The 19,480-nt window shown below is 46.8% G+C and overlaps 1 protein-coding gene across 5 annotated transcripts in view; it reads right to left on the minus strand.

Annotated features, from left to right (window-relative positions):
* Positions 1–8,824: 8,824 nt before the first annotated feature.
* Lrrfip1 (LRR binding FLII interacting protein 1) overlaps positions 8,825–19,480 on the minus strand; it is a 134,269-nt gene continuing 123,613 nt past the window's right edge. For all 5 annotated transcript variants that reach the window (XM_005361700.2, XM_026786529.1, XM_005361701.2 and 2 more), the window contains 5 exons: positions 17,581–17,630; positions 15,140–15,254; positions 14,487–14,566; positions 11,494–11,598; positions 8,825–9,668 (listed from right to left, as the gene is read on the minus strand). In XM_005361700.2, the coding sequence (XP_005361757.1) occupies positions 9,558–9,668; positions 11,494–11,598; positions 14,487–14,566; positions 15,140–15,254; positions 17,581–17,630 (461 nt within the window). In that variant the 3' untranslated portion in view covers positions 8,825–9,557. The remainder of the gene's footprint in view (positions 9,669–11,493; positions 11,599–14,486; positions 14,567–15,139; positions 15,255–17,580; positions 17,631–19,480) is intronic.

Here is a 19,480-nt window from a genome sequence, read left to right on the forward strand (position 1 = left end):
CCTGTCCTGGAACTAGCTCTTGTAGACCAGGCTGGCCTCGAACTCACAGAGATCCACCTGCCTCTGCCTCCTGAGTGCTGGGATTATAGGTGTGCGCTGCCACAACCTGGCTCTCCTCTTTTCTCATTCCTTTTCTTCTTCCTTCTTTTCTTCCAAGCCTAGATTTCTCCTCCTACTGATTCTCTCCTTGCTAGCCCCGCCTATCCCTCTCTTGCTTAGCTATTCGCTGTTCAGCTTTTTATTAGACCAATCTGGTGCCTTAGGAAGGCAAGATGAAACAGGTGCAACATACCATTATGTATTTAAACACACATACTTACATCTTCAAACAGATGCAGCATAAACAAAAGTAACACACCTTTACACAGTTAAAGTAATATTCTGCAGGATAAACAAATGTACATATCTTTGCCTAGCTAAAATAATATTCTACAACAGATTATTTGATTGCAGGAGGTTTCAATATTTCATATATACTTGTAAAGAAGATTTTTATTAGTATGTACACACACACACACACACACACACACACACACACACACACACTGAGTGCATTGTTATTACAGGCCAGAAGAGGACATGGGATCTCCTGGAGTTGGAGTTACAGGAGGTTGTGAGCCCTGACATTGGTCCTGGGATCCCAACTAGAATCCTCTACAAGAACTGTATGTACTCTTAACCACGGAGTCATCTCTAGCTCCTCCCACATATATATTTTGTTTGTGCTCTCAGTACAAGTTTGGGAGATAATTTATCCCTGCCCAAAATGAGACGACCCAGGAGGACCAACAACTCGATAGCTTTATTTGTCGGAACATAGCCTTAATTACTGAAGAGTGAGGGAGGCCCTTTCAAAGGACAATAAGATTTTAAAGGTAGACCTACCTCAAAACTGTCCCATTAGAGATAGAGGCCTCTGACTTGCATCCCTTGTATTCTTTCATTAATAGACTCACCAAATTCATCTTGACCTACCGGTAGCTGGGTGCTGTACAGTAAACTGTGAACATGAATGTGGGCCTGCACAATGTCACCTTTTAGTGACTTAATTGGCCATGCAAGTCTCCTCTTACCTACAGTGACTTTGAATTTAATTTTCGAAACCACCATTTCATTTAAAATAAGGCTGGTTGCTGCCAAGCTAATGAGGTCTGGCATCTGTTCTTCAAGCTGGTTCAGACAAGGTTCACGTTAAGCTGGACACTAGATCCTGTGCTGGGCAGATAGCTTCCAGGCAGGTGTCTAGTTCTGAGTGTGGAGCAAGTGTGTTGGGTGGAAAGCACACTGGAGACAGCTGCTAACCCCTTTCTACACTAGGCTGGAAGCCTTCCCCCCTTGACTTCTGTAGCACAGTTAGAAGTTTTGGCAATTTCCTTCCTGGCAGATATCTGTCAAATGTTGATTCTATTGTTGGTCCCCTTTTACCCAGTGAGACAACACAGAAAGTGTAAGATCTTTCATGTGTCTGTTTGCATATCAAACTGCTGAAGATGGCAGATCACCTGTGTGAAGGGTGGCTGGGACTGGGGGAGATGGACTGTTGTGTTCCTAGAGAGCAGGGCCCACCCCTGAGCGTAGTTTTGTTGTGTGTTACCAGGTGAACTGTATGGGAAGCGATGCTGAGTAACAAACAAGCCTGGCCTATAGAGCTAGATCCTGTCTCAAAACAAAACAAAACAAAAACAAACAAAACCCAAACCAAGAGATGGTGGCACACATTTTTAATCCCAGCACTCAGGAGGCAGAAACAGGTGGATCTCTGTGGATCAAGGCCAGCCTGGTCTACAGAGTGAATTCCCGGACAGCCAGGGCTACGCAGAAAAGCCCTTTTTCAGAAAACTAGCCAGCCAAGCAAACAAGCAAGCAAGCAAACAAACAAACAAACCCCAAACCAAAGAAATGACGCTAATTGTCTTCCCATTGAATGCTAGAAACACATCATCCAGGGGAGGCCATGGCTGCTAATTTCATTACTTTTCTTTTTCTCTGTGCCAGATCTTTCTAGAAGAACTGAGCCCTGATGCTAATTTCGGAGCACCCAGGCTGAGTCATCAAGGCCTCTAGCCAATGGTCAAAGAGCAAGTGAATGAGTTTGGGGACCATTCTCCAGAAGTTTGAGATTCTGAGTCCAAACTCTCCAGCTACGTGACCCCCAGACTTCCGACCCCACAGACGCTGTGAGATAAGTTATGTGCCTTCTTGGGGTAACTTGTTACAGTGCAAGAAATAACTCACACAGTGACTTTGTTAAGAAATTTCTTCACAACAGTCTAAATAGAACAAATGAAATTTAGCTACCTTAGTTTAGATTAAATGTCTAGCAAAAAAAAATAGATCAAATAAAAAAAATTGAGGCAGTACTAGGAAAATAATGTAGGGACCCTATGCTAGACAAGGGCCAGCCTCTTTGTTTTTGATTAATTTTGATTTTGAGATGGATTCTCTCTATCTTCCCTTTTCTGTCCTGGTACTCTCAGCACAGACCAGGTTGGCCTCAACTCACAGAGACACATGTTTCTGCTGCCCATGTGCTGGGACTAATACTGCCTGTTAGCATGCCTGCCTTTACTTTTTCTATTATGAGTCAAGTCTCACAAAGTCACCCAGGCAGTCCTCAGAATTATTATTACTTTTTTTGTTTTTGTTTTATTTTTTTCAAGACAGGGTTTCTCTGTGTAACAGTTCTGACTGTCCTGGAACTCGCTTTGTAGACCAGGATGGCCTCATATTCACAGAGATCCCCCTACCTCTTCCTCCCAAGTACTGAGATTAAAGGTGTGCCCCACCACTGCCCAGCTATTTTTTAAAAGTGTGTGTGTGTGTACACCATAGTACACTTGTAGGGTCAGATAACAGCTTGCAGGAATGGGTTCCAGTGAATAAACTCAGGTCATTAGGCTTGGTGGTAAGCATCTTTACCCCTGAGGACTTCAACTTTCAATCCTCTTTCAGCCTCATGGGTAGCTGTAGGACCTACTGCCTGGCTCAGACTTGGAAGCGATGTTTTATAGGACTTGGGCTGTGTAACTTTGAAAAGCCACAGAATGGCTCAGATAGTTACCAAACATAAAGTAACTTGAACTGGAAAGACTATAAAAGAAATTAGTTCAGCTGTAGAAAAGTTTTGCTACAAAATTAGGAAAGACTAAGATGTTTCACAAAAAGTTAAAAAAAAAATCTTCAAGTGAGCCCCACCAAATCATTGCCTGTTTAAGACAAAACTTTCCAGCAAGACTAAAGATCTGAATGGTTTCCAATTGCAATCACTTTTCCTTAGTTTTAGGTAAGTCTTTAGACAGAAGACAACCCATTGATCCATTTTATTTCAGAGGACCTTCAAACTTATAAAGAAGTGTCAATCAACCTAAAAGAATGGACTCAGGCTATGGCTATTGACAGATCTATTACATCTGCTAATAAATTCCAGCTAGAGACAGAATGAGGTATAAACCATTAGCTTCTGTCTGTGTGCGGCTCCAGATATGGTGAATTCAAGAACAAAGCACCCAGGGGCTAGAGATATGTCTTAGTCTCTAAGAGCACTCACTACTCTTGCAGAACACATGAATCAGGTATACACGTAGACTCCCAACCTCTTCTGGCTGTGGTTTCAGGGGATCTGACACCCTCTTCTGGCTCCCAAGGGCATCCACACTGGTACGTTGAAAGGAGAAACTGATGACGTGCATGATCTGTACAGAGAATGTTTGTGTTTGGCTCCCTGAGGAAGTCTCTGTGGAGAGGAACCGTGAACACTGTTGCTGGAATTGCTCAGAAAGCACACAGAGCTGCTGTGGACCGTCTGCTTATGAAATGGCTGAACTCTAGTTCTTTTCTAAAAGGAAGGTGATAGCCGTGCGCTCTGTGTCTACACTTACAATTGAGTCGTAGAGCTGTACAAAAGATTCCCGTCAGTTAGCTTAATTCAATTTGTTTTCTTGAAACAAAGACATGCTTGACAAATATTCAATAATTAAAGCAAAAATCTGACAGTGCTTCCTGTTGTCACCTCACATATAAACACACTAGACTTGGAGAGCCAAGATGCTAACCCCTAGTCAGTCTATGTGGAGGTGAAGATTTATATGGAAATGTATATAAACTTTTCACACCACAGATAGTTTCATATGTATGACTGTATTTGATGTGTGTCCTCTCTTCCCATTCGTCCCTTTGTCCCTCTTGTCCCCTGCGGCAATTTTACTTCTGTTTCCATGTCATCTATACATACATGATTTTATGCATCTCTATAAACTCCAGGAGCCTCAAGTGAGAGAGAACATATAGTATTTGTCTCTCCAAGATTGGCTTAACTCACTTATCTCCGATTGTATCTATTATCCTTTGGATAGCACGACTCTTTGTGAATGAAAAGAACCCCACTGCATGCACACCACCTCATCTGTTCCTCTGCTGCGGGACACCCAGGTGGGTTGCATGGCTCGACCATGATGACGGGCACTGCAGTCAAGCGTGATGTGCTAGTGTCTCTGGGATGTGTCGGCCTAGGGTCCTTCAGGTCAATACCCAGGAAGGCTACGCCTGGATCATGTGGAAGACCTGTTGTTCGTAGTTTGAGCACCCTCGTACTGACTTCTATAGTTCTCACCAGCAGTGTGTAAGAGAACTCTTAGGTCCTTGTCTTCAATAGTAGTAGGATAGTAATAGTTTATTAAGAGTATTTTTAAAAATCACTTAGGGACAGTAGGATGTTTACTACCACAGTCAACTTTGCAAGCATGAATACCTGAGTGTTATTCCCAGAATCCATGTAAAAACCCACAAAAAAAGAGACAGATTTGATGGCATGTGCTTGGAATCCCAGTGCTGGGAGTGTGTGTGTGTGTGTATGTGTGTGTGTGTGTGTACAGCTGGATCCCTAGGGCTCAGTAACAAGTCAACCTAAACTACGTGGTGAGCTCCAAGCCAATGAGAGGCAGACACACAAGGTTGTCCTCTGGTCTCCGTGTGCATGCACACGCATGCGCCTTCACACACATCATAGCAAAGATCCAAGACCTCTGCTGCTGCCAGGAGTCAGCTCAGCTACCGGCCTCCTCCCTGATTCAGCCTCCTCAGTGGTCCCCCAGGAAGCAGATCTCTCCTCTGAAGATCAGTCACCTCAGATCTCCACACCTCTTTAGAACTTGCTTGTTTCCACCCTCTGCTGCTGTAACCCCAAGGGGCTCTCCTGTGCCCTGGCTACTTGCTAAACTTGCCAAACCCCAGCTATGCTGACTTGACATGTGGGGTGACTTTGTTTATGATATTAGATCCCAGTTTTCAAAAACAACAAATAAACAAAAAAATAGGGGGAGGGGATTTGAAATTTTAGACATGGAAATATGAAACCTTTTAGCAAAACTGTGGCAGGTGAACTTGTGTTCTTAGCAGCTGCTGACCTCCACCCAGGCCATGGCAGGCTCAGAAAGCTCAGTGCAGTAGAGATGGCCTCTCCCTAGGTCACCACAAACCCATCACACCTGACCTCGGAAGACATGCCTTGTTTAGATTAGGGCTGGACATAGGTGCTGCTCTTTGAAGGAGCAATCGACGGCCTCGGCTGCCCCCAGGTGGTGATGGATCCAGAGCTAGCGGGGAGGAAGGAAGGCAAACCTGTTTCACTGTCTCCCACACCAACCATAGTGTCGGCAGCTCCTGGAGTTTAGGAAGGGCTCTCGTGAAGTTCCAAATGGTCCTGATTCTGAAGCCTCTCCCCAAGTCTCTAGCATTCTTATTACTATGCCACCCAGGAGTGTGGCCTGCTGGAGATAGATCAGTCAACCACTCAAGCAATTTCACTAGGACCTGTGGTACCTATCAAGCGCTTGGTGCCCCTGGGGACCAGGTAGGAACCATCTAGGCGCTAGCAATGAGGGCTTCTCTAGTTGAAAACCAGGAAGAAGCAGGGAGGAGAAGGTGGGGACAGCAAACAGACAAATGGTGGCATTAGACACAGGCCAGGACTGGGGGACAACTTTCCAGTCTTCGAATGATTGAGAACCAGGAACATTGTCCCTGAGGCTCCTGAGTAGAACTCTAAGCCCTGAGTAGGGCTCCTCTTGGTCCCCAAGCATCCTCCACACCAGGGGTCAGTTGACACCTATGTATGGCTACAGGTAAGGGAGCCAGGCAGGTCAGGGATAGAAGCTCTATCACTTTCAAATGCCAGGCAGACACATGCACACATGCCACATCTAGTTGTGAGCACTTAGTGATACCAACAGATGTGAGTGCCTCATCTGACATCTGCAGCTGGCTGGTTCCACCCATCCCATCACAGGCAGCCTCTGAGATGGTCCTGCTCCCCACTGAGAAGTCGCCTTATTGTGGACACTCCTTCACCAGCCCCTAAGAGTGTGGCACTGAATTCACCAGAAATCTGTATTTGAGAACTATAAAAATATTAGCAGCTGGGTGTGGCAGTACATGCTTTTAATCCCAGCACTTGGGAGGCAGAGGTAAGTAGAACTCTGTGAGTTTGAAGCCAGCCTAGTCTACATTGCAAGTTCTAGACCAGCCAGGGTTATACAATGAGACTCCATCTTCAAATCTATATCAACTGTACATTCTTAAAAAACAAAGCAAAATCATGGTACGTGCATGTATGTGTGTGTGCATGTGAATGCATGTTCATTTTGTTCATATGCACACCAGTGCACACAGGCAATGTGTGCAGGTCAGAGGTTGATGCCAAGATGTCCTTCATTAATAGCTTCTCTAATTTTTGAGAATATTAAACCTGGACCTTGCCATTCTATTTAGACTGACTGGCCAGCAAGCTTCCAGGATCCACCCACCTCTGACCAGCATTGGGGGTACAGGCACACAGACCACTATGCCCCGCTTAGGATGGTACTGTGAACCACACTTAGAACCTCACACTTGGGCAGCAGGCACTTCACTCTCTAAGCCATCTCCCCAGAGCACGACACTTTAGCTCCTGGTGAATGCAGTGGCAAATGCCAACTCATTACAGTCTGAACTAGATCTGTGGTGTCCCACTATGTTTGTGAATGAGCTGCCCTGGCGAAATGTTCTTTTATTTCTAAAGTCAATACAGTTTGTAAGAAACAACAGGGATTCCAAGATTTCAACCATCACTCTCTAATTTTTAAAATTCAGTTTACGGCACTGGTTCCCCATGGTGGGATTTCACAGTTCCGAGACACTTATTTGCTGTTGCAATTTGGGGTGCAATCCAGCATCATCAGAGGGTAGACACCAAGGATACAGCTCAACAGTCTCTAGTGAGTGGGGCACTCACCCCAATCCACTCATGCTGCAGGGTGTGAACACAGCCAAGGCTGAGGAAGGCTGGGCTGCGGGGAAGAAAGAAGCCAGCACCAACTCCCAGGAGCTTCACCTGCAGGAAAGCTTTCCTAGGGGATACATTCTGAAACTGTTCGAGCTTTCTCTGGATTCGGAACTGGGTATGATGCAGACTCGGAACTTCTGCAAGAATATTTACTAAATGATGTTGTCATGGAAACTAAATGAGTGAAGGAGCGAAGATAAATGAAAGCATTAGATTTCATGGCCAGGTATCACAGGAGGGTTTGCAATTATCAGCTTTCTTTATGGATTATTATTATTACTATTATTATTATTACTGGTTAAATGCACTTACATTGTAATACTGTAGAAGAACCCATGGGGAAAAGAGAGTGAAACAGACACTGCCTTGCCGCAGGCTGGCTGGCCCAGTAGGGTCAGGAGAGGCTCCCGGAGGGATCTCCACCTGGTTTCTTTCCTTTTACCATTCTCATGCTGCATGCCATGTGCAATGAAGGCCACCCAGTACACCTCCCTCAAGGGAACTCTGCTCCCCTTCCCCAACCCACAGATTCCTCCTCAGGGCGTGTCCCCTGTGAGTGGATGGCAAACAGAAGCACTGGATTATTTGGAAACCAGTGAAACCCAGCCTTGTCTACCCTGGGTCTACACAGGCCTGGCCGTGGCCCCTCATGACCTCTAGTGCTTCGACTTGTGTCTTCAGAACTCATGCTCCACAGCATCCCTGGATGCTGCTGTTTCGATTGGCACTCATAATCACAGCCAGAGGTTGGCCTGCTTCCCAGCCCTGTCTGGAATGCGACCTAGACAAAGGGTGACTGAAAAGCAGCAACCTGCTCTGCTTTTGTCTCCTGTTGCTCTGCAGTTAGGTCTACCTTTCCTACCTCTTCAGTGTCCTTTATGTCCCCAGGGCACGGGCTCTGAACAGGCATTTTTAAAAACAGGGAAAGAAATAATTGAATTCATGTGATATGCTTGAAAAGATGGGGCCAGCGAGATGGTTCAGCATTTAAGGGTGATTGCTACTAATGCCCGATGGCCTGATCTTAATGCCCAATGGCCTGATCTTAATGCCCAGGACTCACATGGTAGAAAGAGAACTGACTCCCTTCAAGTTGTCCTGTGCCTTCCACACATATGCTATGGCACACACATACATACATGCATGCACACACACACATACATGCAAATGCTGTCACTGAAAAGGAAAAAATCAAAATGAAAAGATGATTCCTAATATACCCAGCAAATATGACACCAAGTAACGGTATTTCTCAGTGGGAAAAAGTAAAACCAAATGGCTTTAGGGGTTGAAGAGATGGCTCAGCGGTTCAGAACACTGACTGCAGGACCTGGGTTCAGTTCTGGTAATGGACAACCATCTGTAAATCCAGTCCTGGGGATCCAACGCCCTCTTCTGGTATTTTTTGGAACTGTACACGTGTTGCACATACATACACACAGGCAAACATTCACACACATAAAAATAAATAAATCTTAAAAAAAAACCACACGGCTCTCTTTAACATTTCATTTTTTAAAATTTTTTTCTAGCAGTACATTCTTTAAAAGAAGTTAACAACTTCAATTTCAAATATAAGGATTAAATAATGCAAATGAAAAGCTGTTGTTTTCGGTGAAGCTACCATCTAATGACCCTGGGAGAAAGTACTCTTAGAACTGAACTGATGCAAAAGTCCCTTAGAAAAGCTTCATTTGTTGCCTGTAAAGAGTCTTCGTAAGGTCACTTTACGTCCAGACCATCGCCTTGTCTCCGGTGGAGGAGCTTTGCTTGGTAATGGCTTGTGGTTCCACAGTGTTTTGTGTATGGGAAGCAGGGACGAAGAGATACTGTTAGTGTCACTCAGACTGGAGGGTCCACCATGGATATTCCCCAACACTGCAACATTTCCCCTTAACCTTCAGCAAGACACAAAAGAAAACCAAGTCCCACCTTAACCCTGACCTCAGTTGCCCCTGTTGGTGGCATTAAGAGGTCCCTGTGCATCAAGTCCAGAGCTCTCATGAGACCCAGTGTGCTTATGAAGAAACCTGCAGGCTCTGAGTGTCACCCGGCCAGGCCAGGGGTCTGCAGATGGAAGCATCTGGTGCTGTTGGGTTCCCCAGGTGACCCCCTGCACGGAAGCACTTCTTCCCTCAGAGGCAGGGAAGAAGGCAGCGCTCCTGAGAGAACAGATAAAAGCCCGCGAAGCCACACTAGGCGCCAAGTCCCCAGTGAGCTGCCCACTCGGTGCTGGTGTTTACTGCTGGGACAGGAGCGCATTGCGGTTGGCTTTCATCTTTTCCAGTCGCTTCACGAGGTGGCCGTTGCTCACCTCAAGCTCCTCTGTTTTGTCCAGTGCAGATCGAAGCTGGAAGAAGGAGGAGGAAAGGCCATGAGCTTGGACTTCGCTTCTCTGCAATCTGACGGGGTTTTGAGTGGTCAAGAGCCCAGCCCTACCGGAGAGCGCTGCTGACAGCCCACCCACACTGAAATCCTAAATAATGTGCGTGCTGTGCGGGCATGCTTTTCTCTGTTTCCTTTTTAAATAATTGGCCATATGTTTCTTTAAAAAAAGTTAGGACTCTATTTGGTTTATGTGTTTATGTCTGTGTACCACGTGCATGCAGGGACCCAAGGAGGCCAGAGAATGCACCAGAATCCCTGAACTGGAATTACAGACATTGTGAGCTGTCATGTGGGTGCAGGGAACTGAACCTGGGTCCTCTGCAAGAGCAGGAAGTGCTCTTAGCCACAGAGCCACCGCTCTATCCTGTGTGTGTTTCCTAACTGAGAAATAATGTATGGCTCACAGTTCTGGCATCTTAACTAGGAGATGCTCTTTATCTGGAACTAGACTCCAGACCAGCGCTACCTTGTGGGTCTTGATGGGCTCAGGACTGCTGAGTATAGTGAGCCATCAAATACAAATGAAACCCAGCCTGGAACAGATGGAGAAGCTTTCTGGTGTGTGTGTGGGGAGGTCAGGAGCAAGGTTTCTGCAGCTGAAAATGAAAGCTTGAATGACAGAGTCCCAAACAGCCGCAGCCTAGAGCTCGGCAGAGGGCCTGGGCACCATACAGGGAGCTATGTGTGAGCAGGTTACTCCTAGGCTTGGAGGCATCAGGCAGAGGGCTGGCCCGAGGGAGGGAGTTCCCTATTACAGCAGTGGGGCTGTTGGTTGGTAGGGCACAGCCCATGGCTCTACTTTCTACCCCAGGTCCCATGCAGGAGGTTGGGTTCTAGGAAAGAAGATTCCACCTTCCACCTCCTTCTTCAAGCCTGGGATATTCTGGTTCACAATTAAGCTTGACCTCACAATATACTGAACTTGGGAAGGGAGAAAGCATGGCGGTTGGGTGGGGGTGTGTGTGGGGAGCAATGCCCAAAGACTGGACACATGTCGGCGGTCGGGAATGGAAAACAGAGAGCTAGGTGTGCAGTATTTAAAGAAATGATTCGATTATTAACTGTGGCCGCTCCCTGACACGCAGCCATGGGCCCAGCAGATGCTATACTTTCCAAGTGGGCGACTTTGCCTGGTATCTTTGGGAAAGTAAAACGTTCAATTTTGAAAGAAGTAGAAGCATGGCAGGTGGCCTTAAACCACTCAGCGTAGCACTGGCTCCTATCCCTGCCTACCTGTTCTGGGTTCCCCCAGGCAGCATGAAGGACGTAGGCAATAAGAGGCCTGAGTGCTCCTTTATCTCATTATAACTTGGTGTTTCTGGATGACTCCTGCAGCACATGCTCAAAGGGGTCCTAGCAGGGGGTGAGGGAGGTGAGGACTGGAGAGATGGCTCAATGGTTGAGAGCACTGGCTGCTCTTCCAAAGGATCTGGGTTCAATTTCCAGCACCCACATGGCAGCTCACAGCTGTCTAAAACTCCAATTCTAGGGGCTCCAACACTCTCACAACACAGACAAATATGCACATAAAAAAGAAAGAAGGAAAGAAAGAAAGAAGGAAAGGAAGGAAGGAAGGAAGGAAGGAAGGAAGGAAGGAAGGAAGGAAAAGAAAAGAAAAGGCAGGCAGTCCCAGCTGGCTGTGCTATGCTTCTGGTAACATGTTAGAATTTGAGGGAGACAGACCTAAGCCAGTAATGAATGGCCCAGACTTGGTCAATCCACCCTTTATTGACCCTAAGGACCATTCATGGCCCATTTGTTCTCTAGGAAAGGCCTAGGAAGTTTACCTCTCTTTGGAGTTTCCGTTTCTCTGCCTTTAGTTCATCTTCTATTTTTTCTGCATTCTCAGCAGCTGATCTATAGCGTGTTACTTGGCTCTCTAACCTTATTACCTGCAAGGAAGGGGAAAGCCATTGACATGGTCACCCATTGTTTACTTCTGCAGCTGGCTTTATTGTATTTGAGATCAAAGGGTGCAATTTAATAAAATCGAAAACAGGCAGTTAAGAGAGTGGCATTTTGGATGTTACCCGGGTTCTAGTCAACCAAGCTGTCTATGAGCATTTTCTAAGTGACCCACCCCATCTTGACAATAAATGGCCCTGGTTTAAAGGGCAGATCTCTCTTGGCTTTCATCACCCCCTTGAGGGACTTGAAAGTGCTTGCCAAAAGACCTGAGTTTGATTCCCAGAACTCGAAGAAAAAGCTGAGCACAGGGCAAGATGTGGCCCTCTGACCTGTGCGTGCTGGTCTGGGCGGAATGTAAGGCAGAAGGATGTTGGCCGGACCTCAGCACGTGTCCTAGGCTGCTGCTGTGGAAGGCCAGGACTGGCAGCACATGAGCAGAAGGAGGCTTTATGGATGTGAGGGTGATCCCAGCACTTGGGACACAGAGGCAGGAGGATCACAAATTCAAACGCAAATTCATAGTGACCAGCTTGGATATATAGCAACACCCTTTGTTTCTACGAAAAGTTCCGCGCTGATATCCATAGCGGAGGCTTCCATTGTACTCATCCTGGAATGTACCACAGGCTGCCCCTAGGGTCCAGGATGCAGAGGTGGGTGGGTCCCAGGTGTGTTCATTAGGAGGAACTCACCTGGCTTGTGGAATAATGGCTAGATGGTCAGGAAAGAAGCTGTCTTAACATGAAGCATGTTGAATTAACTATTTTAATTATTTATATGTGTGTGTGTATCCATGGGTATGCAGGTGCGCATGTGTGCACTTGCATGTGGAAGCCAGAGAACAACACTGGGAGCCACCCACCATCTTTTCCTTGAGACAACTGGCCAGCAGCTGGGCTAGTTGGCCAGTAGCTGGGCTGGTTGACAGCTGGGCTGGTTGTCTAGCAGCTGGGCTGGTTGGCCAGCAGCTGGGCAGGTTGTCTAGCAGCTGGGCTGGTTGACTAGCAGCTGGGCTGGTTGTCTAGCAGCTGGGCTGGTTGGCCAGCAGTTGGGCTGGTTGGCCAGCAGCTGGGCTGGTTGGTCAGGTTGTCTAGCAGCTGGGCAGGTTGTCACTAGCAGCTGGGCTGGTTGTCCAGCATCTGGGCTGGTTGTCTAGCGGCTGGGCTGGTTGGCCAGCGGCTGGGCTGGTTGGCCAGCAGCTGGGCAGGTTGACTAGCAGCTAGGCTGGTTGTCCAGCAGTTGGGCAGGTTGACTAGCAGCTGGGCAGGTTGGCCAGCAGCTGGCTGGTTGGCTAGCAATCACTAGGATGGAATGACAAGCTCTTGCCATCAAGCTCAATTTTTTTTTTTATGGGGATCCTGGGGAATGCAGTTCAGGTCCTCTTGCAAACACTTTACAGATCGAGCCATCTCCCATTTAAAATAAACAGTAAAGAAAGTCTAAAGCATTCACAAACCACATTGACATTGAGCTGTTTTGTTAAAACCACGTAAGTAACATTAGCACCAGGGTGACAACTGAGAGGCTAATAAACACTCTTTTCTTAACTTTCCTTCCCAACTCTGCCAGGAGCATCCTGAAAGCCAGGCATGTGGTACACTCTTGGGATGCCAGGACTTGGGAAGTAGAGTCGGGAGGATCAGAAGTTTAAGATCACCCTTTGCTACATAATGAATTTGAGGCCAGGTTGGGCTAAATAAGACCCTGTCTCAAAAACAAAAACAAAAGATGAAGTAAATAAATGCCTCAAGAGATCTGCTGCCTTACCCACACTCTCAGGACCTGTGTGTATGTGTATGGCCAGAGGGTGAGTGACATCAGGCATCTTCCTCATCTGCTTACCACCTTATATTTGAGACAGGGTCTCTCCCTAAACCTGGAGCTCACTGATTAACTAGCTATTTTTAATAAAACGCTGATTGGCCAGTAGCCAGGCAGGAAGTATAGATGGGGTGACCAAAACAGGAGAATTCTGGGAAGAGGAAAGGCTCAGTCCACAGTCATCACCCAGACACAGAAGAAGCAAGATGAGAATGCCTCACTGATGAAAGGTACTAAGCCACATGGCTAACACAGACAAGAATTATGGGTTAATGTACAATATAAGAGTTAATAAGAAGCCTGAGATAAGCTGGGCGGTGGTGGCGCACGCCTGTAATCCCAGCACTCGGGAGGCAGAGGCAGGCGGAGCTCTGTGAGTTCGAGGCCAGCCTGGTCTACAAAGGGAGATCCAGGACAGGCTCCAAAGCTACAGAGAAACCCTATCTCGAAAAACCAAAAAAAAAAAAAAAAAAAAAGCCTGAGATAATAGACCAACCAGTTTATAATTAATGTAAGCCTCTGTGTGTTTCTTTGGGGCTGAATGGCTGTGGGACCAGGCAGTATAGAAACCTCTGTCAACAACTAGCCTGGCTGGCCATCAAGTCCTAAGGATCCTCCCTGTCTCTATCATGCAGGCAAAGGCTACAGACATGCTGTGCCATGCCTGTCTTTTCACATGGGAACTGGGGATCTGAACTCAGGTTTATCCCCCTGCCTCTCTAGAACCACATTTGATTCCCAACGTCACTATTGCAGTGGTTCTTGCCCTTGGGTTGCGACCCCTAGGATGTTGAATGACCCTGTCATCAGGTTGCCTATGACCATCAGAAAATAGTTATTTACAATATGACTCATAACAGTAGCAAAATTGCAGTTGTGAAGTAATAACAAAAATAATTTTATGGTTGGGGGGGTCACCACAACATGTATTAAAAGTGCCCCAGCATAGGAAAGTTGAGAACCCCTGGTCTACTGCTCTTTACCCCCACCTCAGACTCTGCTCAAGCCGCCCATCTATAAACTGCCCAGGACTGAGGAGAATCACACCTACATTTTGTTCTAAGGCAGTTATCTCTTGCTCAGACTTTGCAAGTTTAAATTTGAGGTCGCTGATCTGTCTGTTGGCATCTCCTAAATGGGGATAAAGAAAAAGGGAGACATGGGTTAAATTCTCAGTCTCTAGAACATTCTGTTCTTGGGAACCGACTCTTGTAGAATCATCTCACACATCTCCCAGTTCTAGTCTCGGTCTCCAGAGAATCAAGACAAAGCATGCCTTCCATGAGTCCTGGCTGGAAACATGCCCGGTACCTCTTAAAAGTGTAGGTAGGAGACCCGAGATAAGGAAGCTCCAAAGACGCGGGAAAAAGATGTAGGAGAGGAACCAGATATAATCTCATCTTCTGTCAGCCTGTCTCTAGTTGACTAGCATGAAACATGCTTCTTAGTTTCCCACGTACCAGCAGACTCAAAGACTATGAAGCAAAGCAACCATGCCCACCTGTGCATTCTGGGACACCAGCTCCATCCCACAGGCTCATGCCACCCCCTGCCTGCTTTGCCTTACCCACAATAAAAAGGGTCTGTGTGCTGTGGAACTCAGGAGCTGTGAGGGGACAGGAGGGAAGCCGGGCATCTTTGCCACAAGTGTGTAAGATCAGCACACACGAAAACACGCGTTTCCACACAGGGGTCAACATTTACTTTGCAAATCCAGGACATGCACGTCTGTCCCGTTTTCCAAGATGCCGTCCTCTGACCGCAGAAGGTCCTTGCTGTTCTTCGATCTCCCCTCCAACTGCCCTTTGAGCTTCTTAATCTGAAAACACCACCAGTAAAGTTTGTTCATTTCTGGTTTTGAAAGGAAGACTGAAAAGCTGAATTCAGAGCCCATCATATCCAGAATGTATCAGGCTGTTAGCATGATCCCAAGGTGCTAGAGGCAAGGGTCCTTGGTAGTAAGAGGAGAACTTCATGAAAAGGTCACAGTCTAGCCTGTGTGCCACCAGCCAGAGGGATAAAATAATAAGCAATAAAATAACCCCACAAGTTGAATGAAAAGGTCCTGAGTTCACCTTAGAAGGGAGTAGGTGGGACAAAGACTTTACAACCTCAGGCATGAATTCGTTTCTAACCCAGTGGGCAGTAACTTTTGTTTACATTGTATGTATCTGTCTGTTTGTGTGAGCCTTTGTGTATGTAGGTGCATGTGGGGAGCAGAAGCTAATGCTGGGTATTTTCCTCCCTTTCTATCATATTTCTTTCATTTTTGAGTTAGGCTCTCTCACTGAACTAGCTTATACACTCAGGAAGGCTGGCTATTCAATCAGCTCCAGGGATTCACCCATCTCTACCTCCCCAGCACTGGGATCACAGGTGCATGTCACTATGTCCACCTTTTATGTGGGTGCTGGGGATTTGAACTCAGGTCCTCCTACTTGTTCTGCCGGCACTTTATTGATGGAGCCATCTCCCCAGCTTCTGCGAACAGCAAGTTCTCAGGCTGAAATCCTCCTGGGACTCCGGAGTATGAACACACACACACACACACACACACACACACACACTACTTGAAGTGGTGATCTAAGAGTTGGCAACTCTTCATGATACGATCTTGGCTTAGTCACAAAGATCTGAGGCCCGTTAAGGCCCCTGGGCGCAGGAACACAGGAATGAAATGATGTGCATCTGCACGCTGGCCTGGAGGCACAGGCCAGCCATTATGGAGGGGGCCTGACGACAGTCTTCTCTCGGAGATGGAGAAGCACGCAGGTTCAGAACAGGAGCTACCAGCAAGATCACAGGCCATTCTGGTGCCTAACACTTGCTTTTCTGCACACTCCTTTCCCTCACATCAACATCACCATGGGTGCACACTGCTCTGAGGGAGCAGGCATGGGATCGGCAGTCGGTACATGTTTTAAAATACACACAGGCCGGGCGGTGGTGGCGCACGCCTTTAATCCCAGCACTCGGGAGGCAGAGGCAGGCAGATCTCTGTGAGTTCAAGACCAGCCTGGTCTACAAGAGCTAGTTCCAGGACAGGCTCCAAAACCACAGAGAAACCCTGTCTCGAAAAAAACCAAAAAAAAAAAAATAAAATACACACAGGACCCTCAGAGACCCCTTCTCCTGAGTTTAATCCAATTCTGGAAGACTAACAGAACTATAGAAAGCGAGCAATCGCATGCGGTCAGGTCAGGGAAGTCTCTCTTTACAACGGGCAGCAGGCAGTGCAGAGACTCATTTAGCACTCTAAATGGGACATCTTTCTCAACTCCGTCCCGCCCCCAGAGCTCAGGGAATGTCACAGGGAGGAGGCAGGGAGAATGTGAGAGGGTAGACAATGGGGAGGCACGCCGTGGAGTGCTGCCTTCTGGATGTGAGACAGTTGTCGCGCTCACGGCCTCACCGCAGCTGTGGTACCTGGCCAGCAGTGAGTGAGTCAAGATTGCAGCCCAGACCGGCACCCACACCTTAACGAAGAGTTCACGGTACTTCCTGATAGCTGCCGGGGAGAACCATTCTTCTTTACACATCTCCCAGTGCTAGGCTCCCTGTGCTCCAATGGATGGCCTATATACATGCACATTAAGGGAGCACTACCTGGCCAGAGTGCATGATGGGGTGGGAGCGGGAAGAACATGAAGTTCAGAGGGGACATGTTGGGGAGGACGAGGGTGGAGTTGAAAGATTGAAACTGAAAGTGGATATGACCCTGTTTCCTTGCATACATGTATGGAAGTCTCAAGGATAAAGAAAAATCATAACTAAAATGAATTTTGATCAGTCATTCAAAGAAATGTCTGCTGAAAAAGGGCATCTGATTCTGAGTGCACAAAACCCATGTGCAGGGACAAATGGAAGGGCAGGGTCACTTCCTATCTCTCAATGGCAGATCTCCACCATTCACTGCGACAGCCCCCTGAAGCAGCCATTCATGCTGAATGTACCAAATGCTGTCCTGTGGCTTCGAGTCCTCTGTGAGCCTCTCGTGACAATAATGTTCTATTTGGGTCAAATCATCAAGCCAGCATTGTTCTCGGATATAGGCGTTTGGGGGTTTCCAGAGTGAGCCAGAAGGAAGGCTAAGAAGAGGTGTATGGTTTCAAATGTTGTAAAACAACAGGAAGGCGTTTGCTTACCTGCTCCAACAAGCATTCCCGTTCATCAATGAGCTTTTTCAACCTAACATCTGAAGAGAGCAGAAAGACATAGGTGAATCTGTATAGTGCCCTTCCAGCATGTCACTAGCAGAACAATGTGTACATGCGTTAGTGGGATGAGTGATGGAGACAGTTAAACACGTACCACGATGAATGAGGCCACAGATAGGATGGGGAGGAGCTCAGCCAAGGGGTGGTGCCAGCCTCCAGACATGCTTCTCATCAGGACAGCCTCCGGCTCATGCAAACAGGCTAAATCTTCTACTTAGGCTAGCATGCAAGAACGCTAGGGAGACACGCTGCAACACAAGAGCTCACAGGCTTCACGGTTTAGCAATGTGGGCAATGTTGCCGTTCACGAGCCCCAAAGTTTCAAGAAGGGCTCTCTCCAAGTTTACACCCCACAGCTAGTTAGCTTTCTCACTTCTAGCACAGACTCACCGAGGTCAGAGTTTTAACTCTGTTTACAAACCACAAACCCAAGGACAACTTATTCACTGGACCAGTTACAATATGCTGTTACTTTTTTTTTTTTTTAAAGAAAAACACAGTACTGGCTTTGGTCCCTGTAATTCTTCATTCTTTCCACCCAGGAAGTGTGTGTGTGTGTGTGTGTGTGTGTGTGTGTGTGTGTGTCTGACTGTCTGTCTGTCTGTCTGTCTGTCTGTCTGCCAGTCAGTTCTCCAAATCTTTCTAGGCAAGAACTAAATACTCTCTGGTCTACAGGGAGAACTGAGGCTGAGTGAGAATTTTTACATTTAAAGGCAAAAATCAGGATTCTGGGTACTGGTAGAGATGCCAGATGCAGGTGCTGATCCAACAGTTTATCTGCTAGAAGCCGGTTGAAGCCCAGAGTCCCCAAGGACTTGTATTTTCCTTCTTCAGATGCAGGGGAGGTCCAGTGTGATGGTTAGGTGACTCCTAAGGGCTCACAACCCAGCCTGGGGTGTCTCTGAGTACTGCTTTCCATGGGCTCTTCAGATCCAGACATAAACCTCTCAGTGTTACCCTTAAAAGCTGGCCTAGACCTCACATTCCAGCATGCTCCCGTTCTCACACTGCCTCCTTCAGAATTCTCCGAACAGTGCCTAGTTCCCTTTGATGAGCCACCTCTGTAAACCCACGCACAGAAAAATCATCTTTGTTCTGCTATCATTCCGGCACACCCTAATCCAAGTGATCGGCATTTGCTAATCATCTTCCAAAACACTCTTAAGATGTTACCTGGAGAGGCACAATATAGCAAAATAAAAGCCGGCAGAAAATCTCAATAATAATACAGTTTTCCGAGAGATGGCTCACCTGTTAAAGGCTAGGTTTACACCCAAAATGTCAAGAATTAATGCAGTTTTCTGACCCTGTGGTGTTCTACTTTAACTTACAGCCCAGTGGCTTCTGTTAGGTGTTTTATTCTTTCTTTTCCAAAATCTACCCAACGGTAAAGCAATCTTCCCTTATGGATTTTAGCCTCATTAAAAAAAACAAAGCAAAAAAACAAAAACTATAGTTGTGACGAGCATGGATTATATCATAAAACAATTTTACAGCTCACCTATCAATTACACAACATTATTTTTTTTCTCTTGACTTCAAATAACTTAGAAAAGCAGTAAAAAAAGAAACGGTAAAATGTAACAACAGAGGCCGTGGGAAACAATGCTGGTGGCCCAAACTTCAGTTTTATGGAAGAGAATATGAGAAAGGGATACTCAGAGAACAGAAAGAAGAATTGGAGAGGGAAACGGAAAGTAAAGAGTCAAGAAAAAGGGAAAGCAGGGTACACGCCTGTAATGCCAGCTCTAGAAAGCTAAGGCAGGAGGGTCGCTGAGTTGGAGGTCAGCCTGAACTACACAGTGAGTTCAAAGTCAGTCTGGAGTAT

Source organism: Microtus ochrogaster, linkage group LG4 (assembly GCF_000317375.1).
Source record: "Microtus ochrogaster isolate Prairie Vole_2 linkage group LG4, MicOch1.0, whole genome shotgun sequence".
Taxonomy (NCBI): domain Eukaryota; kingdom Metazoa; phylum Chordata; class Mammalia; order Rodentia; family Cricetidae; genus Microtus; species Microtus ochrogaster.